This window comes from Aplidium turbinatum, chromosome 18 (assembly GCF_918807975.1).
Source record: "Aplidium turbinatum chromosome 18, kaAplTurb1.1, whole genome shotgun sequence".
In the NCBI taxonomy this organism is placed as follows: domain Eukaryota; kingdom Metazoa; phylum Chordata; class Ascidiacea; order Aplousobranchia; family Polyclinidae; genus Aplidium; species Aplidium turbinatum.
In genome coordinates, this window is record NC_137489.1 from 12,022,294 (window position 1) to 12,046,660 (window position 24,367).

Genomic DNA, 24,367 nt, shown 5'->3' on the forward strand with positions numbered 1-24,367 from the left:
AAACCAAAAGAATTAGTCAACGCCCTTAGAAAACAACAATCAAGAATGACGTGGTGAATGAGACGACTTTCGCACGGTCAGACGAATGTCTGGTTCAAGAACACAATCTAGCGTCTAACAGATCAACGTCTGGTCCAAGTGGGTGTGTCTTGACCAACACCAATATTTACTGTTGGACCTTCCCATGCACTTCGTTCCAAGCTTCACCAACAGATACAAACTTGAATACAAAAAACAGTCGTTGATTTCGCTTGCGATGTTTGAATAGAGCGATTGTGAAAGAAGTCGTACTTGGATTCTTCCTCCATAAGTTGAACAATGTCTTTCTTCTTTTTTCTACGGGCGCTGGTTGCTCTGGACAACGGAGGAACTGGATCTGTACGGTTGCTCTGAGCGCTTGGAGGAGCGTTTTTGGAAGTTTCACTTTCCTAAACACGCAAGCACATTGAAGAGAACCCAATCCTTAAATCTCGATAAAGTATTACAAGAAATAAAGTCAGTTAAGTTTTAATCAATAAAATCTTCAGCATCTTATTCAAATATAGAATAAGTTTCTGAAAAGGCTCCCTTTAAGGTGACGATTGCTTTATTAATAAATCAAACAAGTTTTCGAACCTAGGTGCTTTCATTTACTTGCTATGTGTAATCGTTCGGTCGTATCCTAAATGAAGGATACATTGTGCTGTCACTTTTCATTCTCAATTCGATCGAGAAACCGGAACAGAAATGAAGTGAAGAAGCATCAGTGGCTACTTCATCGCTTGTGTTACAATTAAGAAAAATCTCAGGAGTAGATAGCCACGAAACATTAACCTGACAAAATGCTACTGCAAAAGTGTGTCCTAAACCACCACCATTGTCTTGTTTAATAACTGAAAGGAGTCACCCACTTGAAATTCCGTCTTTGGTGGTTCGAAGTCCAACAACATGTCAATCAGTTCGTTCACAGCTTCTTGCACTAATTGTGACTTCGCCTGCAAGGTTTGCGAGCCCGCGGTGCACAGATCCTGAAAAGTTGGATGAGAACCCACTTGTCGTTACTTTGTAAAACCAAGGTTTTCCTGTTTGTTTAACATAGGCCCTAGCCGATTAAAGCTTGGGGTAAAACACAGTTTTCGAAAATAAATCTTAAAACCTTTCACATTTTTATGTTATTTCAACTTTACAATATAATGTTTAATACGGTCAGGTACAGTTTGCTTCTTTCTGCCTTGAATAAAACTAAATGCAAAGAAATCGTTTTTAAATGAAGATTATACAATGAACTTAAGCAACTCATTGCCACAGTGCCTTAAATCTGACACAATTACTTTATGCAAACGTAACTAAACCAAAATGTGATTTAAGTTCAACAATCAACAAGCAAGAGCAAACCCAAGCTGTTGAAAACACGATGTGGTGAACTGTGCAGAGTAGCCTATACTGTAATGTTGTAGTCCTGCGAACTACAGCGAACGTCTCCGTGCAAAAATATAACATACCTTGGTCTTCTGTACGAAGTCGGTTATCGAGAGCGGCTCATCGGAAGGCAGTTCCACAAGAGGAGTGGTGGACATGTCAGTGAAAACAGCTTCAATGCGATATTGCACCAAGTCGGTTATCCGGTCCAGCAGAAGATTCAGATCAGCTTTATGATAAAGTTATTTATTAAGTAATCCCTTTTTAATGTCATTTTCAATGCTTCAAAACGTTGAATCAGTGCAAATGATGTCTTACAACAATAAAAAATTGTCAAACAAGATATGTTAAAAATTTGTGCGATTTGCAAACAAGCCGAGAGGTGTGTCGACATGAAGTAACCACGTGTTTTCGATGATCGTGGAATCTAATGGTGGGTACTTTTGTACTCTGGGCCTGGATGATTTCAGGAGCCCGAAACCTTTCCAAAGAGCACGAAAAAAGAAGAAAATGCCGCATGTTTTTCACTATAATTTATTTCATCAACCCTGTTTTATTTGGAAAATTTTTTGTGTCTTCAATGATTAAAAGGTGTTTTAGTTTTTTAGCGGTGTCTTGTTTTAGGAAGCCGAGAATGTTATTGGCACCCCGGCCAAGTTATCCTCTCAACGGCTCTGATCAAACACTACACCTCTGTCCTTTCGATGCTGGTCAAACGCTTTTCTGTCACGCGGTAGCCAAGTCATATGAAAAAAAGTAAATCAACCAAAGCCGTCATCATTTATTGAACATCGGTTCAAAGCAGTTAATTACAGGGCTTAATGGTGATCAGCCCAGTTGTTTCAAAATTTATAGACCAATGATGGACTTTTGGTTTGATTAAATTTTGACTGGAAAACACACGGATCCGACATCTAAAACTTGGCTAAGCTAGACAACCAGATCAACCCTGCTTTGCGTTCGAGACGTTTGAGTTAAGATTTGAGCAAGCGAACAAACTTTAAAAGCCACCCTAACATACCAAGTGCTCTGTGAGCGTTGTCTATGAACTGCTCGATGTTGATGCTGGTCCAACTGAGATATGTCAGTCCAGGCTCCAGTGCGTCGTCCACCTTAGAGATATGCGGCAACATCAGAGGCGCGATGCAAGGAATGATCTTTTTTCGAATCTTTTCGTTTTCGTTCAATAAATCCTAGAAAGAAAAGAATTCCTTATTGAAAATTATAAAAAAAGATACTTTTGTTTTGAAGGCTATGAATTCTTTGATTATGTATACTATACTGGCCCTGCAAAGAGGTAATCGAAATCATCTACAAGTATGTCTTAAGCAATTACAACATTTGGATGCCTACTTGCATAAAACAAAATAGCAATATTAAAAATACATGTATTGCATTATCTAAAGATGTTACAGATTAAGGAACCAACTAATTAAAATAAGCCACGGATACAGATCAATATTATTTATTGAACTTGACGTCGTGCAATCACAAAACACTTCAAAACTCGTGATCTATTTATATTCTAGTGGTGATAAGTTTTTAAGTTTAAAATTTCTTTTGCTTTAACCTCCTAGGCTTTTTTACTGAGTTCATTTTTTACCATTTTCAAAACGGAAAGTTAACAAAATTTTCCATTAAATTTGATGAGTTTTGAACTTACATTCAATTTGTTGCTATGGTCCTTCAAGGATGCGTGTTTCTGTCTGATCTTGGATGCCCCAAAAGGAATTTCCAAGTCTAACTTTGCCATCCATTCGGTCTCTTTGATGAGAGTCAGTACCATGGGGTCAAAGTTCACGAAAAGTTCCCCTGTTTCAGGATGACGTATAAGAAGAGAGGCTTGCAGACCTGCAAAGAAAATTTCAAGAAAATTAAATCAACCTTGAGATAGGAAGTCCCTTAAGCTGTAAAGTCATTTTTCAAACATCTGCTATCATTCTTTTTTTTTCAGTCAGTGAGTCAGTGCATTTCTTTGTTTGTTTTTTTTAATTTATGGAATATTCTCGCTACTATCATATTGCCGCTGCTGCACTTTCTCTTGTTTTAAAGTGGAAAATCGAAATTGATACTTGTTGTTATGATTCATTTCTGAGACATATAATAATACATGGAAATGCCCAACCACCACTCACCAGCTTTGACACCATCAATTTGTCGCATCCATCCTCTGTGATAGAGCACCTCAAATTCTAAAAGAACTTTCGCAACTTTGTTGAAGTTGCGTATGATCCTTTTCGCTTCTTCACTTTTCAAAAGATGAGGACACTCTTCCTGAAAAAGATCCATTGGCTCCTTGATCTTCCGGAACAGTTGTCTCGCCCACATAATCTTTCCTAAAAAAGATAATGATTGGTACAAAAGCCAAACCACAACGTTTACGGAACTATTAGAAATCTTGATGTATCTGGCAAAATTGCAAAATACATTTTAAATGGTTCTTGTGGATGAAAAACGTAGTAAAGTACAAAAAGCAAAAAAAATAAAACTTACAACTTATAAGAGATCATGGTTAGTTAATTTTAACATTTTGTATTAAAAAAATGACCTAAAAGGCAAATTTTAAAAAACTCAGTTGCATCAGAGATTCAGTCGCATCACCTGCAGTTGGAGGCATATCACGTGGTATCACAGGGTCATTCCTTTGCTTCGAGTATATCTTTGATATCGCGTCAACATCGCGGCCGTAGTTGAACAAAATGTTTTGATATTTTTCTTCAATATTCAAGTTCGGAATTCCAATCCTAGAAACAAGAGATTATTATCTGCCCAAAACTTGCAACGTTTCATTCAAAGGTCATATAACAATGAAAATGCAACGTAAAGCAAAGGTTAAGTCATTTATGAATTGATAATCTAGTTTCAGTGCAACGTCAACTATCCAAGCAAAATTGAAAATTGAAAAATCTTATCAGACGATTCATCAGGCGGTTAAGAACACAAATGTAATATTCCGCTAAGAAAACAATAGCAAACAATATTTCTCAAAAATGCAAAATGTTGGTTTAAAAAGAGATCAAGTACAAATAAGAAAAACACGGTCTGTCAAAATTGTAGCTGTTTTCAAGTTATTGATTTCAACCGACGCTTACTTCTCGAACTTTCGCAGCAGCATAATGGCTCTCGAGGTGCTGTGGAGCTTGGCAAACTGCTGGTCCATGAAAACGGCTATTTGGTTGTACAAGTCGCCAATACTGTTGTTGAAATCATCAAAATCTCCATCAAAATCGCCATGTCTTTGGTCCAATGCGTTGTAAGGCTTTTTCTTCATATTCGCCACAATGACCTACAAACATAATCGGTAAATACAAATATAATCGTCGGAAATAAAAAAAAACTAGTTAAAATTTCGACATCTTGTGATAGTCTAGTCTACAGTCACCGGAAGAACGCAAGAAATTAATCTATAATTAAAGAATATTGTTTGTAATATGTATAAATAAAAATTGTCCGACATAGACCGTACAAAAATAATTCTATTGTAGAACATTTAATTAACTTCTTCGATAAAAGTTACGTTTTTCCCAAGTTGCACACATTCTTTGGTAGGCCATGCTATGCTAGTGTTCAAAGTTTCGGTAACATTAGGTTAATCTTGTTTGTAGTAGCTGGGTTTGCTTACTCGAAATATGTTAATTTTGTAGGTCAAATCTTCAACAACTGTATAGCCTATAACAGACCTACAATCAAGTCAACGAACAAAGCCGAATTGGTCCGACTAACCGGGGGATCCCGTTAAACGAGAGTTTTTCTTCCTGGCTACATCTGCAAGTAACTCTAAGCAAACGTAGCGAGTCATTGTCTACGGCAGTATCAAACTAAAAAGTTTATCTAATTGAGTAATCTTTTTAAAATACCTGATATTTGCCAACCATAGGTTCTAACCCTTCTATCTTGGACCTTTCCAGAGCTGAATAAATGCGAATCGTTTCAAACATGCTGAGGATCTTTTTCAGTCGCCTCTCCAACGCATCGAACTTTCCAAAGATGTACATCTCGCTAAAGTCGAACTTTCTGTCGTTGGGCGACTCTTCGAGCTTTTGTTTTGTTTTTTGGAAGCATCGTTGATATTCCTAGCAATAGAATGAGATTGAAATAAGGTAAAATATCTATTGCAAGCTTTCACTGCTTAAACAACTGGCAACGTAAAAAGAACATAAAACATACATCGATTCCGACTGAAATCGAACTAAGTTAATAGTTTCGAAACAAAATATATCAACTTTTGTGACGATGCATGATTTAACAGCAAATCAAAAATAGGGTGGGACATGAGCTACCGTAGCTGGCAAACGTCGCTATTTTTACGTTGTTTCACCGTCGCTAAAGGTCGTTAGGCGTCGGTATGGAAATAACAACTTTGCTGGCCAGGACGATTGAGACAACATGAAAAATCATGACATACAAAAATTCAATAAAAAATAAAAAAGTTCGTTGAAAGAAAAGAAATTACGCACACCAGGTTTTGTGGCAGAGAATGAAAAGAGCATTTCATAAGGCGAATATTATGACGTGTTATACAAGTCTAAACACGCTTCCATAATTTCAAAATGTGTTGATTTATTAACAAAAGACATAAAGGTAACGGCTCCGCAAATATTGACTTTTCTCTCCTCGGAATACTAAAGCAACGGCGACATGTTATTACGCCTGTTGCCATGACCACACCTGGGAGTGTATCAAGCTCAGAACTGTACTTTGTATAAGGCAACAAAGGGTCAGTTGTACAAGCTGCTAATTTCGGTACAAGCTGAGCATTTACTCGCGTGACATTACAGGATGGTGCACACTGTACAATATGCAGTGCATATTATGCACCACCCCAGAAAGCAAAAATCCGTCATTTTTACATTAATTCAACGTCTGCAAACGCTAAATCAATGTAAAAATGACGAAATTAATTGTCGGAGATGTAGGCAAAGCAATTTTATTGTCGCGTTGGGTTCCTTTACGGCTTTCAGAGTAAAAGTTCACATTTTGTTTCAGTTATTGGACGGTAATTAGTTGCGTAAGAAAGTCATACTGTACATTGCACAATGGATGCTTTTATAATACGACGATTTACAAAAGCGTTTTCATGCAAAAAGCTTTCGTTTATCCAATCGATTATTTCGTAATAAACTTACTCGCTTTTCTTTCAAACAACAATAAAAGCATAACCTCACTCTTTTCACTTCTGGCATCACTTACTTGGTTCAGTTTGATGCAGGCTTCCAATTTGCTTGTCAGCTCATCCCTGGGTTCATCCCAGATGGTGAGCGTACCATCACTGGTGATGTAAGATTTGCAACTGGATACCATCTGGTTGGTCACCTGAACAAGAAGAAAAATTTGGATCAGCAAAAGAGTTGCACATTTAAAGGAAGTAATTCAGAACGTATCACAAAGAACGTGTAAGCTATAGCCACACGTGTGATTTCAAACAGGTGATAAATAATTTTATGACTATGTCTGTGATCGCTAGACAGCTCAACTGCACACAGTTCAGTTCAATTGTTTTTATTTCTGAACCTCACAGCAAAAAACAATACACTTTAGCATATAGCAAAGGTCGAGAAAAAGGTAGAAGCGACAAAACGCGAACATTAAAACGTGCTTGTGACTGAAATAAGTTATTACTGTAATTTGAAAGAAATTTGGCACGGTTGCAACAGCTTCAGAAAAAATCAAAACAGAATGGGAAATAAAAAATAAATAAAAGTTTCAAACAAAAATAAAAGCAACAACATATATTCAGGCAATAGCTTTATTAGCCCATATGGCTTTAGCTGATATTTTCAAGATTTGAATAAATAGACACTTGCTATAAGATCGGCCATGGTGCGTTATCAAGAGTGCTGATGGTCGTGAGGGGAACACATCGTGATGCGTTTAGCTCATAGCAATTAGCTCATAACACAAAACAGCTCAAGCCTTTTTTTGATCAAATCTCACTTACTTTTACAAACAAAGAAGTCATTTTCTCGGATGTGTTGTAATATCTGCTGATGCTATGTATCATGCGAATGGCGTTGATAAGAAGAGGTACTGCATCCAGCATTCCAACTGGGTCACTGGAAATGAATTCAGTAATAAAAATCTATCAACTGTCCCATGTCGATTGACACTGTGTCAAAAGATAATTGAATAATGTTCAAAACATTTTGCAACTTAAAAAGACTAAGAAATCAGTATTCAAAATGGTTTTAAAATTTTTGGAGACCCTGTGTTTCTCAATAAATATAGAATCGTTGAAGATAAGATGAATATAGATAAAAATAGATAAAAAATATAGATAAAAAAGTTCTGTTTCAAATTTCAACATTTAGAAGAAAACTCACAACAAATGTAAAGTATTGGTACTTTAAACGTCTGTAAACAATATGCTTAGCAAAGCTTGTTGATCAACAAAAGTTGCTCGTACCTGTTGTAAAGAGGGTCACAAAATTTTTCAAGGGTATGCAGGTATTTGACGTTGTCCTTTGCCTCGTTGGCTACATCGGTAATGCGAGCATCCAACTCACGCCACACCTGGTGACGTCATAAACAAAAAATGAAACAAGCAAAAAGCGAGAGTTTGACTTGGCTACAACCGACAAGCATAAGTCTATTTTCTATCTAGAAATACTCGTCTTTTTACATTGATTTAACGTTTGCAGGTGTTAATTTTCCCAGCTGGGCTCAAATCGTTCTAGGCAAGAGGTTGAAACGATGTAAAAGCAGTAACTTTTGCTGGCGAAAATAGCTTCCAAGCAAGTGATGAAAAGTAGGCTACAGCAATGCAATTTAAAGCACGAAATGTGTCATCGATAAGTTCATCTGTAAGCAGTAACCTCTAAGTATACTTCTGAAGTCATACCATGTGATACTAATGGTTATGCTAGTTGCCAGAGATCAGTGATTCCCTATTTGTTTTAAATAAGCTCCTCACGCTATGGTTGATTTTGATCACCAGCTAGCAGGAAAATCAACTGTTTTTTACATCGATTAAAGGTATGCTGACTGATTGATTGATTGATTGATTGATTTTATTTCGTTGTAGGTAAATATAATACAATAAATACAGCAATAAAAAAGGAATTTCCAGCAACGGGAATCTGCGAAGAGACCATGGGTCTTCGAGTCAAGCAGATACCCCAGATTCTAATAGAAGTTCTAAAATTGCGATAAGAATAATTCAATAACGAAAATTGAGACAAGGTGTTAGAAGATGGTCATAGAGAAATATATTTAGTAGTCTATCGGTAGCATAAAGGTAATACAAAATTAATCGTGCTAATATTTGGCGATGAGTGAGTATTTGTGTTGTTTTTTAAAAGAATAAAATGACAATTTACGCAAGCTCGTTGGTAAGGAGTTCCAGACTTTCACTCCGGCATATTTAATGCTGCGCTGGAGTCGGGATGAGGCGTAACGTGGGACAAAATAACAATCATTGGAAGAGTGTCTAGTAAGTCGTGCATTATACATGAGTTTGGTTTTTTCAAAGTAGTGTGCGAAAGGCAGAGGCAATACATCCGTATCAAATTTAAACATGAATTTAGCAATTTCATGTTCGTACAAATCTTTAAGCTTGAGTATGTTAAGTTTCTTATAGAAAGGTGTGACATGATCAGACCACCTGCCACCTGCTACTATTCTGACAGCCTTATTTTGTAAGGTGCTAAGCTTGTTCATTTGTGTCTTGCAGCATGAACCCCAAATCGTTATCCCATATACGATATGAGAATGTACCAGTGCGTAGTATAATTGTAATAATGTTTTGTTTGGAAGAATGTATTTGAGTTTCGACAATATCCCTACAGATATAGAAAGTTTCTTGTGGAGCATATTAATATGAGGTTCAAAATTTAGACCATTGTCAAAAATAATGCCAAGGTATTTGGCAAACTTAACTTGTTCGATCTGAACACAATTATAAAGTACATTGATATCTTCTGGGTAGCTGCATTTTTTAGGAGGGATTACAATGACATTTGATTTGGAAGGATTGATAACTAATTTATTGGCATTAATCCAGTTCTTGATGTTAAGTAATTCAGACGATATTTCCTTTTCTAAGTAGGTTAGATTAGGAGCGTTAATTACCAGGCAGGTATCGTCTGCGAAAAGTCTTGGAACAGAAGACGTGCAGTTTGGTAAGTCGTTTACGTACAATAAAAACAGTAATGGACCCAGCGTTGAACCCTGAGGTACACCGTGTGTTATGCATCTCTGTTCAGATTCCTGTTCATTAATCGCGACATACTGCATTCTGTCTTTTAGGTAGGAGGAGAATAATTCGTTTGCTGTACCTCGGATTCCATAGTGGTTGAGTTTGTATAGTAGAATGGGATGGTATACTGTGTCAAAGGCTTTTTTGAGATCCAAGAGAACCAAACCTGTGTACAGGTTGCTTTTTACGTGTTCATAGGTGGCACTAATAATATCAATAGCGGCATATGAAGTAGAGGAGCCAGACCGAAATCCAAATTGCGTAGGAGCAAGGACAGAATGTTTGTCTAGAAAGGAAGAGACCCTTTTATATATGAGCTTTTCCAAAATTTTTTCGAAAGACGATAAAAGGGAGATAGGTCTATAATTATTTACCTCAAGTTTGTCTCCAGATTTGAAGACGGGTACAACTTTGGCAAGTTTAAATGTATCAGGGAAAATACCGAACTGAAAGGAATAGTTAATAAGATTTGAGAAGGGCAGGGCAATAATCACGGAGGCGATCTGTATGAAATATGCTGAAATGTCATCGTAGCCAGTTGCTTTGTTGGGTTTTAGAGCTGACTGACGCAAAAAGGTTCAATTTGCTGGCTGGGCGAGAAGCCTCTTTTCTGAACCAAAGCGGTTTCAGTCAGTAGTTAAAAACACGTTCGAAAGTATGTCAACTCAAGACATCGGTAGTTTGTTTCTGTTCTAATTTAGTTTGTTTCTGTTCTAATTTTCAAATAAGAAAATATGTGTGTGTGTAACAAGTAAAGTTTTTCAAGGTAGCGTGCCTTCCTGTGAGGGTCTGCTACTATTCGGTGAGTCCGATTCGGTGAGTCCGATTCGGTGAGTCTGATTCGGTGAGTTCCTAACCTCTAACCCCTAACCCTAACTCCTAACCCCTAACCCTAAAACGCCAATGATAATTAGGCCACGGTACCGGTAATTAAAAAAAAAAATTGAAAAAATCCCCCGTTAAGGGATCGGACTCACCGAATCGGACTCACCGAATCGGGCCATTCCGTCCTGTGAAAGGGTGTTTAAATACCATATTAAAATATAACTACTGTATAGTAACATACTGAAAATTGTGTGAACCATAATTGATTTTTTAAATCGTCTCGGATATCGGTTTACTCAGGCAAAGTAGATTTGCCATCAAAATTAAAACCATAGCCTACACACAAAATTATTCTGAGGTCGAAAAAATATAGGCCTATATCGGTACTTTGCATACATTTTACATAGAAATTTGGTAGAAAGGTGATGTTTTTACCATAGACTCTATTTTAAATAGACAATATGCACCGCAAAGAGAGAACATCGCAGATTTTGGATCTCGTAAATATGTCGTTGATTTAAAAAAACGTTGATACTTACTAGAAGAAGCTTTGACTTTGCAATGTGGAGAATTCCGAGCACCGCCTTCACTTTCTGGGTCTTCAACTGCTCTAGGAGAAAGTTAAACTTTGACGTTTTCCTTTTCCAATGTTCAAGCTCCGCACGGGGTCCGATGTTATCTGCTTCTCTGCGGAGCTGTTCCGCTTCCGCCAAAACCTATTCCGAAAGTAATAATTGAAGCTTTCATAAAAATCAGTAGATGACAACTGTGGTTTATGCGCTGCTGTCGTTGGAAAAAGAAAAACTCCTAAAATGTAGGTTGAAAACTTTAAGCAAAAAAGTTTTTAATTTAGCAGACTTAAAAAATAATAGACTGTTTAAAACAAAAGTTTTTCGTGTGCTAGGCTATGTACTGTAGACCACCAGTTACCACTTAGCTAAAGTTGAGGAAAACTTATCTTTACTAGCTTTTTTATGCTAGAAAATTAAAACTTCTTTCACGTTTTAATATTCGCTTTCCTAAAGGTAAACCATTCCTTAACGTATGTGCTACCCAAGCGGTAAGCATATAACTCAAAGTTCAAATGATGCATAGCGTTTGTACAACAAAAACTATCTAACCTGCTGGATTTGCTTAATCCAAACTTTCATGCAATCCTCAACAAGTTCCAATGTCTCAGTCGAAGAAGCAGCGACGGTGTACTCGGGGGGTCCACGAAGTTGTTCGAAATCGATTGTGTGACACTCCTAAAGATTCAGAAAGTTGGTAACAATCTCGGTGTTCAAACTATACCTGCTTATTGTGCAAATTACTCAAACAATCAGGAACATCAGTTCAGTTCAGTTTATTTTTAACCATCACAACAAAAACATATGCCGAACACAGCAAAGGACTAGAAAGAGGTAGAAGCGACAAAACACGAAAGTTACAACGTGCTTGACACAGAAATAGGATAACCAGTTTAAAACTTGGCACAGCCGCGCAACACGAACAACCTAGACAGCAAGTCAGTCGATTTTTTACGTCTGCATACATTGACTCAATGTAAAAACGATTGTTTTGCTGTCTGGGACAAAATCTAAAGTTACTGTTTCTCTCTCACCTCCAGCATGACTTTCTCATCGATGCTCTCTCTCGCTCCGGCCAGTACGCCTACAAAGGAATCCAGTCCGTTGAGAAATTGCTTCTTCAACTGTTCGCCTTGAGCAGATTTTGAAAGTTCTCCCCAGCCAGACTTGTTTGCTTTCAAAGCTGGAATGAAAATTTGTTCCAACATTTTTTCGATCGCTAACTGGACTCCACCTTCTGAAGCGTCCATCTGTTGCATGTGAATCTCCTGTACGAAAAACGAAATATAATTATTCAAATATGAGTTCAGTCAGAGAAACAATAATCTTGTCCTGTCAACTTGGGCTAGTCAATGGCACTCTAGCCTTATGCAATTCAGAAAAAACGAGCCAGGCTTATATATCGTGGAATAGATGAACCCCCATTGATTAGTTTACTTTGAGTAAATGTGGAACACTCAAATCTTGTCAATCAGTTTATATCCGCATAAAACTTCCCCTCAGTTCAAACACAACAAAAAGCGACAAAAAAATCTTCAAAATTTAATAGCCTACAGTTTACATAATTATTCTGATACAATAAAGTCATTAAATGTCTTGATAAGTATGACCTTGTATCTTTCTCGCAAAGAACGTTGGGGAAGCAATATATTTGCATACGTTAGTACGGTACGGTAGCGATAGTCAGTCGCTTTAATGAACCTCTGATTCAAAATACCGCCTTACCCGGTGAATATTGTCTCCTGTGACGGGTTTGTCTCTGCTGTTTCGGAGAAAAAAGACGCACTGGCCAGTTAATGCGACATCAGTCCCATCGGTGATGAACAACTTCATCTTGTTCGTGCGAGGAGAGAATGGTTTGTTCTCCGGGCGACCCAGTTGCAGGTGTCCAACCGCTGTGTGAAAAAATAACACGGAAAACAATAGTTATCCTCTGGAATTTTGTTAATCAAAATTCAAGAACGACTTAAACTTTTGTATTAACAAAAAAATTTTGGAATGCAAGTTTGAATCCAAGAGCATCAGAAGTTAACAAAACAAAAATGTATCAAACGGTAAGTATCAAAATATTTGTTTGTATTGACGTTTTCGCAATGTTTAACGCGTTTGCATAACTTCTCGAAAAAGGCTTACCAAGTTTCACAATTTGATAAAGTAGAAAGCAGTATTGCAAAGAAAATGTAAAAGATTTGTTAAATAAAATGATCTTACCATCCAAGTGTAGTGGTTTCACCTCTTGATAGTAAAACATCAGTTTAGCCGATCCTCTTGGAGCAAAGAAAGAGTCCATCACTTTAAGTTGTGTCCCTTCCAACAACGAATCTTCAACCTCACCCCTGCGCCAAAAGCATTACGTAATAAACATTCTAGAATGCAAACATTCTAAAATGTTACATGAATTTCTCACCTGTCCAAGCATAACGCTTTTGCTACCGAATCTATGACGTAATCGTGCCTGGCATCCAGATGAGCCCGCTTAGATTCTTTTTCTTCTTTTAACTTTTGCTGAAATAAAAAGAGGGCTTTCTTAAGCTTTTCACAGTTACTGTATCATGTTATTAAATTTCTGAGAAATCAAATCTTGCTACGTGGAAGGCTAGTTTAGCACACCGGAGTTGCTTTGACGTTTAACTATCCTGAAAAAAAGACATCCAGCAAAGCAGATAAGTAACTGCTTTTGTTTTGGAATTAGAGTGCAGTGCGTTTGGAACTATTAAGTGGACTGCTTTTGAAACTTGGGAGTGAATTCTTTCTACCAAAGAAGAAAATTATATGTCACATAGACAGAGAAAATATTGTCATGAAAACGAATAAAGTACAAGAAAGAAATATTTCTCGATCTTATGCAGCTTTTGTTACAAAAGCTTAACTATATATCGGACGAATTTTTCTTGATACTCCCTCGATGGTAGAGCACCAACACAATTACAAGTCAATGTACGAAGATTTACTTGTTCGTCAAATTTGAGTCTCCAAAATGTTATTTTAAACAATCAAACTCAACATTGCGCAAAAAAAGCAGTCAAAAACATAAACGCGCAGTGAATTTAATTCGTATTGCATTGGGAACAAGTTACAGCCAACCCGATAAGAAAGTATGGCAACGCCATACGCTCTTAGTCTGATGGGCCTACTACCGAGCTGAGTAAACATGGCGAATCTAGAAGAGGATTCACAGACTTGTTTTGGTAGCCTGCTTAAGGGTTATTTGAGATCCGCTTTAAGTTCTGCAAGGATGGCTATGTTAGCCTGACCGATCGAACATTCTTGTTTTAAATTATATTAGCCTGGAATGGATTACATAAGAGGCTTAACTGCGTTTAACCGATTAGTTTCCTTGGTTAGGTCTTCACATTATCAGTACAAAATTGTACACAAGCAAGCTACATGGACGAAACCAATTAATTGCTATTTCACATTCATTGGACGTATCATGACAAGTTGTTGTACTGTACAAAACATCACTGAATGTTTTTTTAGCCTACTTAAAAAAGGGAAGTGTAGGCCTACCAATAGCCTACTTATGAGCTCAACCAAAGGGGACAAAAGATTGCCCTGATTGAAAAAGTTCTTTGCTGTATTATACTAAACTTCCAAGTGTTGTTTCAACGTCTAAGCGACGCTTGTTCTTCATGCATGTCTCTTATATAATTGCTTGATATCACAACCCAGATTTAACCAGTGTGTGACTTACCAGTGCTTCCACGACATTATGAGTGCTTTGTCTGTATTTTCCACTTGCTATAGTTAGCTTAGTATGACTCTGTCTTTGAATTTCTGACATTTTGGCTGCAAAACTCTCAAACAAAACTACATACTCATGTGCATTAAGCAAGTCTATAAAGTTCCTATTTTATGAGATATTGAAAACGGAAGTATACCTCCCCAATACTTTTTCCAACAGTTTACGATTTCAAAATGTTTAGCGTCTTTTAATGTTAATAAAAGAAACTTATAGCCTACTAAAAAAAGTTACACCTACAAAATCTACCCTTGGCAACAACAATGGCCCTTCGCTGGTGATACTAAACTCTCAGCGCTTTTCCCAAGCATTTTGATCGACTGCGCAGCCTTCTGTATTCATATTTTTTCTTTTTTCTTAACATTGCCTACCCTAAGTCAAATCATCCCAGATACGGCTGGTTATTATTGTTCAACGACTAAATAAATAAACGCAGTTCACCAACTCACTTATTGTTACCATGGCTTTAAGTTTTTTTGGGTTTTTGTTCACGGTTTCTCTAAATATAGTTTGACACAAAGAAATAAAATTCAAACTCTTTTTGACGAATGCAGGCTTCAAAAGTAAGTGATTGTTCATTTACATCATGAAACATATTCCCAGTCGCTTTGCCAAGCATACAAAATAAACAGCATGGCGTTTGATTAGCTTTGAAGCACCATGCTAACTGAATAATACACTGGCTGGCCCAGTGCACGCACAATGAAATTAGACCGAAGAAAACTCTTTGTGAGCCAGTCAAAGTAGGTTCCGATGAAAGATGCCAGTTTTCACCATGAACGTTGCTTGATAGTCGCCCTCCCAAATAACTGCAAACCCATCAACACAAAATCGAGAACAAACCGTTATAAATTTGTTTTAGGCAGGTCTGCTCAACATACGGTCAAATTGTTGGTTTATCAATTCGATTTTAACAAATATTTTAAACTGATTGTGCTGCTTTGGTATCATGCACGTTATAACGTCCGCGTTTTGTCGCTTCTACCTTTTTTTAGACTTCTGCTATGTTTGTCATATAATTGTTTTTTCGTTGTGATGGTCAGAAATAAAAACTGAACTGAACTAAGTGCGGGATTGACTTTTTTGAATACGACAACGAGGTAGTGTGGCAGCGTACGCTCTTTCAGCGGTTACCTTTCCAACAATCGGTTTCATTTTTTTCCTTAGTCCTTGGTAGAAACGTTATAATCACGTTTGTTTGCGGTCTGCGAGTACAGTTTCTACTGTTGCGGCCATTGTGCCATTTTGAGCTGTGCAGCCGTGAAAGGCTTGTCGAAGGTTCGAACCAATGAAGGTTTGATTGCAAGCGTAAACCCAGCCAGCAGACCAGTGCAGTGGCGTAGCTAGGGGGGGGGGGCGGGGAGGGCGGACCGCCCCGGGCGGCACGTCTGGGGGGCGGCACTTTCAGACAGGACGTTTTGTTTTTTTGTTGATAATGCAGAAGTACACGGAAAATAAAAGCAAACAGAATGGCAACGTTCAAAACAGTGGCGTAGCCAAGGGGGAGGAGGGGTTTGGGGGTTACAACCCCCCTTTGGCACGCATGTGATGTCATGATATTGAGAATGATGCTTTCAGTCTCTATGTCTCTAAAACAAAGTTTGCCTAATCTTAAACGAAACTCCATTAAAAAAGCGAGTTTTTCTAATACCAAACATTCAAATATCTCAGCCAGAAATTAGCAACAAGAAAACATAGAACCTTAGCTTTATTAAGTTACCGAAAAATTTCCAGGAAAACATGATCTTATCCTTTTCCTATGCCACCGGACAGCACCATTTTACAGGAATATTTATACTAGGGAATTTATACCCATATTTTTGTTGAAAATGCTCTCAGAATGCACCAAATCCAAAGTAATTTTTCAAAATTTTTTGGGGGAGGCCCCCCAGACCCCCCGCCGCTGGGTGTCGTCTTGGCGAGGACGCCGTCGGGCTTCGTCTGCCGGCCCTTAAAACCTCCCCTTTCAACATTAATGGCTACGCTACTGGTTTAAAACATACAATAATTCCACTTATAGTCAATTAAAAAAACTTCATTTTCACATGCTTTTTCTTTAAGGGGCGGCAAAATCTGAATCCGCCCCGGGCGGCACATTTCCTAGCTACGCCACTGGGCCAGTGACGTTTGCATTGGTTCAACGTCTGTGAACATTGATTGTAAAATGTAAAAATTGATTGCAAAACTTGAAAGAGGCTGACTTGGTGGCAGAAAAACTACAAAAAATAAACTTGAGTCGGCAAGTTTCAAGTTCATTAAAGTCCTTTCAAAACTTGGACTTCTTTTGACCTCATTATTTCTGTAATTACAGTAGAAGCTTATAAGAATAAGCAAGCCAGGAAAAAAAATCCAAATACGTTTGGCACTCTCAAATGAAAACTTTTGTTTTCACGCTGCATATTTTCATCACTGCATGATAAGCTAGCACTTCCCCAAGCAAACGCAAGCTATTTTATCTACATTACTTCAATGTTGCTAAACGATGAAACAAAGCGATGTGAATAAAACAACTCAAATTTTCTGGCAGTTATAAAATCAGTTGTTTTATTATTCTCTTGAATGACTTTTGTTGTTTCGGCTTTGAGTGGTTGACCCCCAGCGGTGCGAGGATTTGAAGTTTGATTTTGTTGTTGTGATTAAGATATGAAAGATTATTTAGTTGTTTTCAATTGATGGCAAATATGAGGTAGTTTATGGGAGCAGCAGTTCACTCACGTTTGGAACCTTTATTTATACTGTGCTCGCTGTTCATACTAGGCCGACTTTCCACGCTTTTGTCGTATCCAGGCCTACACCCGGTGATTGAAGATTTAGAGTGGACGTGGAGGCAAGGAAGCCAGTCTTCGTGACCACCTTCAAGCATGCCTTTAAGTGTCCTGCCAAAGACACACCCGTCCCGCATGCTAGTAAGCGGTGTCGAACCAGCGCCCTTTTTCACGTAACGGAAAACGTAGCGTACGATTGGTTGATTGACTCAAGGTTTCAGTGGCTGTGGCAGAATTTTGTCCTGTTAAAGTAGCTCCAAATATAAAGGTAGGCACTTAAACACAAAATTTTTTTATTAATAAAACCAAAGAAACATCGAACCAATCAGAAGTTGCAGGGAAAACAGATAAAAAAGGAAAACATTTCTGGTAAGAAGTAAATAAGTCAACATTTCGTCGTCCACAGCTTGACCTTAGACTAAAAAGCAGTGATAGTCATTTCAATGATGTGTGTTCGATTCCCACCCAAATCTTAAATTTTTTTTTTAGCAATTACCAAAGTTCAAAGGAGGATCAACTCTCTGGCTGAATGCTAGAAGGGTCACAACTGGACGGTAGTCACTTAAACATGTACTGCTTACTTGGCGGTGTCATCGGGTCTTACAGGGAAATGTCCTGTTTAAGTGGCTGCCAAATCAAAGTGGTGATTCAACTAGTCCACCAAGTGTAGAACCGTTCTCCATCTAAACGCTAACTTACAACTGCACATGCAAATAGAAATCATTTGCCAAAAATAGCCAAACATCGCAATCACATCAGAATATTAAGCTCACCCGCGACAGTGACGTAGCCAGAAAGACAATTTTAGGAGAGGGGCAAAAGCAACTATTGGAAGGCAAACATTTTAATATTTGAAACAAAGGGTTTGTTTACAAATTTACAGTAGCTACTGAATTCAGCCAAACATTTTTGAAACGTCATTTAACATGTAATACAATGCCATTAAAACGTTATAATAGCATTAAAACCAATTTGAGGAGGAGGTGATTGCTTCCTCAAAACCCGTAGCTACGTCCCCACCCGTGGCCTGCTGAAGAATTTGCCGAGCCGTCAAATTAAACTGTCGCATGACATAAATATTGAAAGCAATCCACTTACCACGCCAGAAACGAACAAACCAGCCTGGTGGCGGGCTTTCATATGCTCTGGTAGATGTTGTCCCAGTAAAACTTGCCTAACTGAAGTGCTGAGTCGTCGGCTTAATACTAGCTTTTCTTTGTCGGGTGCTTCAACAAACGAACCATCTTTCGGACCAACAACATCCAGTTTTGACTTTGTGCTTGACCTGCTCAAGCTAGGCTTTAATAAAGGAGCATTTTGATTTTCGATTATTGTTGTGTTTCCATAGACTCCTGTTCCTTGTGTTCCTATCCCTGTGTTTTCACGCGTCACTTTTCTAGCATAGGCTTTCAAAGAGTTAGGTGTTTTTGATCTAGAATATTGGTGATGCTTATTCTTGTGAACTTTCATGCTCTTCAACTCGGCAATTGCAGAGTGCTCTGATTCTTGATTAGAACTGGTCTCAACGAAAAGAGAGGCTTGAGGAGACAAAGATTTCTCGTCATCTGCTTCATGATCTATATCAGGAAGAGAGACAGAGTCTGTTGAGCTCGATCGACTTCTTTCACTGGAGCTAGATCTCGATGAGCTGGAAGATCTCACAGATCCAAACGGATGATCTTGTATGCTGCTTCTTCCACTTCGTTGAGAAGCAGGAGTTTGTTTTCCGCTGCTAGTTTTTGCATATGTTTCTTCGAGTTTGAGATCATCTGATATTTCTATCTTTCTGTGACTAGTTGCAGAACTGGCTGAAACCTTAGAAGACATGGAACGAGAAGAATTTCTATTTTCTTCTTCCGCTTCCTTTTGAGCGGCCGCTACATCAAAGACTTTGGAACAAACACTGCTTTGCTGGCTTCGTTGTGAGGATCTGCTGGGCAAGTTGGTGCGGGAAGCATTTTCTTCAGCAATACTTAAAGTTTTCTCTTTGTTCGAATGAGTACTTTGAAAGCTGGATCTGGTCCTGCTGCTCTCACTGGCTTTCGAAACCTGACTGGATGGACGAGAATCTACGGCTTGCTTCGTCACATCGTCAGAAACTGCAGATTTTACGCTTAAATTGTCAGAGTTCAAATTGCGAGAATGAATGCCACTGCGATGACTTCTTTGAGATGATGTACTTGATGCATTGGTTCGCGGTACGTTTTTGGCTTTTTCATCATCAGTACTGTCACTGCTACTAGAAGAGCTTGATCTTGAGTTGCTTTTGGTACTGGTGTGTGATTTGCGACCGGACGAGCTCTGTTCTGTCATAATGTTCGCTTCACCTTCATCAGTTTTTGCTTCAGAAGAGTTAGATGACCGACTGCTTGAGCGCGATTGCTTTGAGCGGTTGTCATCTGCACGCACGTGCTCTTGATCAACCTTGGCCACTGCTATGGAGTCTGAATTTTCATGAACATTTGCATCATTTTCATCAGACGAGCTCTTCCTATTGTCATCATCTTCCGCTTTATGTTTCAGAATATCAGGTGAGCTAGTTTTAGTTGTTTTTGTTCCTGACTGACTAGAGTTTGATGATGTGCTGCTTTTGCCAGCAGATGCATTGTCATCAGATTTACTTTTACTTGACTCATTGCTGGACTGTGATGTCACTGAGCTCGCATCACTTTTGTCTGCATCGGCAATACTACGAGACAACTTGTCGCTTTCATCTTCACTGGAACTAGATGAAGAGCTTTTTCTGCTCCTGCTAGACGACCGAGAAGAATCTTCTCGGTCAGACATACTTGTTTATTTATAATTTTTGTTATATGACAGGTTGTTCTGTAAGCAGAAAAGTAAAAATAAGACTGAAAACGTGTATCCCTTTGTGCCACAGGTAAAATTATACTGCTCTACTGGATCGAGAGCTATTCTCTCCAAAAAAACGTATATAGATTACTCTAGCAGTCTGGAATTGCATAGATTTAGTAACAAAATGTAAGTTATGAAGTAAAACATTAAAGTAAACTACACTTACACTTCAACTCGCCAATTCTTTTTCTTAAAAAGTAAAAAAAAAACACTTTAAAACAACAATTCCTTAATCTGACTGTCAGCAGCTTACTGTAGAAAATATTCTCAATCAGCAGTGATGCCGCCTTTGTAACCAGGGACACCACAACTAATCTTCCTAGTAACAGCTTTAACAATGTTTGCATTAATGGATTAAGTACACAAGTAATGCCCGATTTTAAACAAAGACGCTGTCATAAATCCATTGTACTCAGACGAAAGACCAATCGATAGACTCAGTTATGAAATGCAAAGATCACTGGCTTTTAAATGCTTGCAGAAGTTTAAAACACTTTGCATAGGTGGAATTAGGGATAGCAGAATTTTAATTTCTTATTTTCGTTTAATGCTTTACATACCTTTGCCGTGTTATTCTTTTAAATTAAAAATTGTGAATCTTTGTCATCAATTTTCCTTAGAAAATCACAGTAGGCCTATTAATTAAACAACAATATTTTAAAATTACTCTCGGAGCTTAGTTGCCACGCCAGATTATAAAACAACATTTTTGTTTCTCCCACAGGGCACACGAAAGAAATAATGTGTGAAACGTTGTGTGCGTTCATTATTGCTGTCTTGTATGGGTTGTTGTTTGCTTTGGTTAACAGATAAGTTAAGTATTTGGATTCACTATGTATGGCTACAGAATAGTAAACTATTTTTCACTTTGCACACACAAAAAAAGAAGAAATTTGAACCGGGTCGCAGCATAAGGTCAATATTTCATCTTTGATTTTAAAAAGCAAATTGTTTTTGCTATCCGAACGTTGCGCAATAAAATGGATAAATTTACGATAATCTAAAATACATTTAAAGCAAAATGTGTTTACCTTTATATACAGTCTCGTAAGTTATCTTACAATTTTGCTTTGGTGAAAACTATCCAGTCGCCTACTTTATAGTGATTAAACTTTGCATATCATCTTGTAAAGTCTTCCCATTTGTATTGGCTCTCACGTGATACACGTGACACCGCAATTTACCAATGTTGTGAATGGAGCAAATTTACGTTTTAGTAGTTGTTTGACATGCGCCCAGATGGATATTTAACCAACTTTGCCACAATAATCATTACCATCATGCACATGTTATACTTTTGATGATTTTCTTGTAAGATTAACTCATAGACAGCCTTCAGTAGCCTACGCGTGGATTTAAAAACGTAAACAAAATCGTAAGTAGTTAAATTAATTATATGACTCGTAAAAATTGATGGGACAACAAAATTTTGCAAAAGTTCTGTTAATGTTACGAAATTAAAACAAAGCAGAAAACTGTGTGAGCAAAAGTAGTCCAAAATTTGCAAAAATTGCCCGAAAGAGATTTCTTATTAGATGATTAAGCAAATGTAACAGGCTATTTAGGGCTGTAAAAAATACAATTTCAGAAAAATTTAATCATTTAAATAAACATACCACGAAGGAATTGAGGCACACAGCAATGCAACCCCGACATAAATCACTGGTTCTGACAAAGTAGCATTTCTCAAGCTGTAGCTGGGCCGGATCTAGCTGATGGGGGCCCGGGCACTTTTAGATCGGGGGCCCCCGTGCAAAAAAATTTTTGCGCCTACGGCGCGGAAAACAACCTCTACGTCTAAAGTAGCATTAATCCAGCACTGCACAGCATTTTACAGAAACTTCAAAGGCTGAAAAAAAGAAAAAAAAACACAAAATCACATTTTTTTCACGTCGGGGGCCGTTTAAAAGGGGGGCACCTGCACCCTCTGCCCCCCCCCCCCCCCCCCCTAAATCCGGGCTTGAGCTGTAGACTAATTATTTTGAACAACTCAAATATTCTAACCACTGTTGCATTGATGATTTGATAAATTAAAGTTACGGGATATTGCAAACTTTGGAATAGAATTGTCAAAAAAACACTGGTTTGCTTTTGAGCTCGTCAAAAACAGTATTTTGGATTAAAGAGTATCTGGCAACCTCTTTATTTGAGTCACCGTTTCTCAACCAATAAAAGCAAAATAGCCTACTTGCTAGTTTTGAAAAATTTTGGTAGGCCTAAGGTTTAGCTTGTATTAGCCTACTTCAAAACGAATCAAATAAATTACCATTGCTTATTTCACAATTAGGCCTATGTTGTAGATATTTTTTAAACTGCTTACAAAATATAGCAGTAAGCAGTCTAATACTGCAATGTAGTGATTAAGGGAACACAAGTTACATAGGTATATCATACTCACTTCCGAGTGTACAAATGACAGTGTTCTTGGGCTGGTAAGTTTCCTCATTTTTTTACTTCAATTCACTATCTAAATATCCTAATTCAACTTTAATAAAAAGGAAAGTCTTCTGATTAAAAATTATTTGTAAAGTGTAATAACTAGCTCTGCAATCTGTTTTTGCACACTTTCTGGATCAATGCTTTGTTGTCCCAAGGACGCACAAGCAACTTTTATCTGTGGCCTTCAATTTGCTGATTAGGCCTTCTTAATCTTCAACACGACGTACCTATCCGAAATATCATTGTACATTTGAATGAAACACACTTTTTGTGTTAAAGACCTGACATCAAAGAGGATAAGAGCACTTACAGGCGCTTAAAACGTGCTCCTATAGCCCATACAACTTTGGTTGATCATCACAATAGATGAGTAGCCTAGTCTTTCGATACGCTGTAACCCATAATGCAAAGATGTTTTATTTAATACCGCGGTTGTACTATCTGTCTCTCTTCAAAGAAAGTTAAACGTGAGTATTGATAGGACAGGAACAAACCATTGGATGATAACAAAGTTCTGCAAATGATGTGCGGTACAAATGGCTACGAATTGCTAGTTGTTCTAAATTTTGCACTTTGTTTTTCCTTTGACCAAAGTAAAGCAGTAATCTGCTGCGTGCAGTTTGATATAGTTTAATGATATAAGAAAACGTTGCAGGGTCGAAAGCACGCATTGTAGTAATGCCTTTCCTTACTGAACCACACTTTGCCTGCCTTGTCTTAGTGGACACAGGAACATAAATCACTTCAAACCCTTTGGCAAGCAAAATTTTAACTTTAGCCTAAGCATTCCTAACCACTTTTCTCCTGTAAGCTACTACAAAAAAGTCAGATATCATACATTGACTTTTTGTGCAAGTCTCAAATTTTGTTTCATGAAATGTCAGACAAAATCATTTGAACAGCGAACACAAACAGATTTAAAAGTGTAACACACAACGACCTTAATATTGTTCATTTTTTTTATTCTTGCAGAAATTATTGTTTGCTTTCTGCACTAGAATCATTTTCCAACGTCGCACTTGTGACCAAGAGTAGAAGGAATGTTACTGTAAGCTGATGTTGAAATTATTGTTTCAACGACTCTGATTTATCAGCAGGGTGCCTTGGTAATTGGATGGTGAAGGCATTGACGACGCCACGTTATAAATGCACTTTTTGTGAATGCCGTAACATTTCATCAACGTTAAAACATTGAAATAACCCCCAAAAGAAAATACATAATGATCCGTTATTTCAAAGCTTGGTTGTAAAGCTTGATTATGTTTTCCAACAACTTTTTTTTAAATCTAATTTTGAATTGTAAACTTAGCACTTATGTTTTGTAATGGCTGAACTGTGTCACATTCCCACGAATAAACAGACTACGGCTTTTACCCAACAAGCATTGGTTGTTGTACATAGTTTCGATGTCGGCAGACGTTGAAACAACGTAAAAATGGCTAATTTTGGAGGTTGGGTACTTTAACATGACTAGAATTAAGAGTTGTTGAGATTCAATCAAGTTTTTTGTTGCCTCATTTACTACGTTGTAGTGTGATATGAAAACGGAAGTTTACTTTAAAACAGTTGTTTCTACTTT

The 24,367-nt window shown here is 37.7% G+C and overlaps 1 protein-coding gene across 1 annotated transcript in view; it reads right to left on the bottom strand.

Moving 5' to 3' along the window:
- The window catches only part of LOC145787186 (dynein axonemal heavy chain 5-like), a 64,639-nt gene extending 44,359 nt beyond the window's left edge, over positions 1-20,280 (bottom strand). Inside the window, exons 1-19 of the mRNA XM_082598909.1 lie at positions 18,592-20,280; positions 13,394-13,491; positions 13,198-13,322; positions 12,712-12,881; positions 12,021-12,254; positions 11,539-11,664; positions 10,957-11,133; positions 7,802-7,908; positions 7,337-7,451; positions 6,589-6,711; positions 5,256-5,471; positions 4,491-4,684; positions 4,000-4,142; positions 3,534-3,734; positions 3,062-3,249; positions 2,420-2,591; positions 1,482-1,627; positions 891-1,007; positions 292-428 (exon numbers count right to left, since the gene is read on the bottom strand). Coding sequence (XP_082455035.1) covers positions 292-428; positions 891-1,007; positions 1,482-1,627; positions 2,420-2,591; positions 3,062-3,249; positions 3,534-3,734; positions 4,000-4,142; positions 4,491-4,684; positions 5,256-5,471; positions 6,589-6,711; positions 7,337-7,451; positions 7,802-7,908; positions 10,957-11,133; positions 11,539-11,664; positions 12,021-12,254; positions 12,712-12,881; positions 13,198-13,322; positions 13,394-13,491; positions 18,592-20,280 — 4,478 coding nt within the window. The remainder of the gene's footprint in view (positions 1-291; positions 429-890; positions 1,008-1,481; positions 1,628-2,419; positions 2,592-3,061; positions 3,250-3,533; positions 3,735-3,999; positions 4,143-4,490; positions 4,685-5,255; positions 5,472-6,588; positions 6,712-7,336; positions 7,452-7,801; positions 7,909-10,956; positions 11,134-11,538; positions 11,665-12,020; positions 12,255-12,711; positions 12,882-13,197; positions 13,323-13,393; positions 13,492-18,591) is intronic.
- Positions 20,281-24,367: the final 4,087 nt, after the last annotated feature.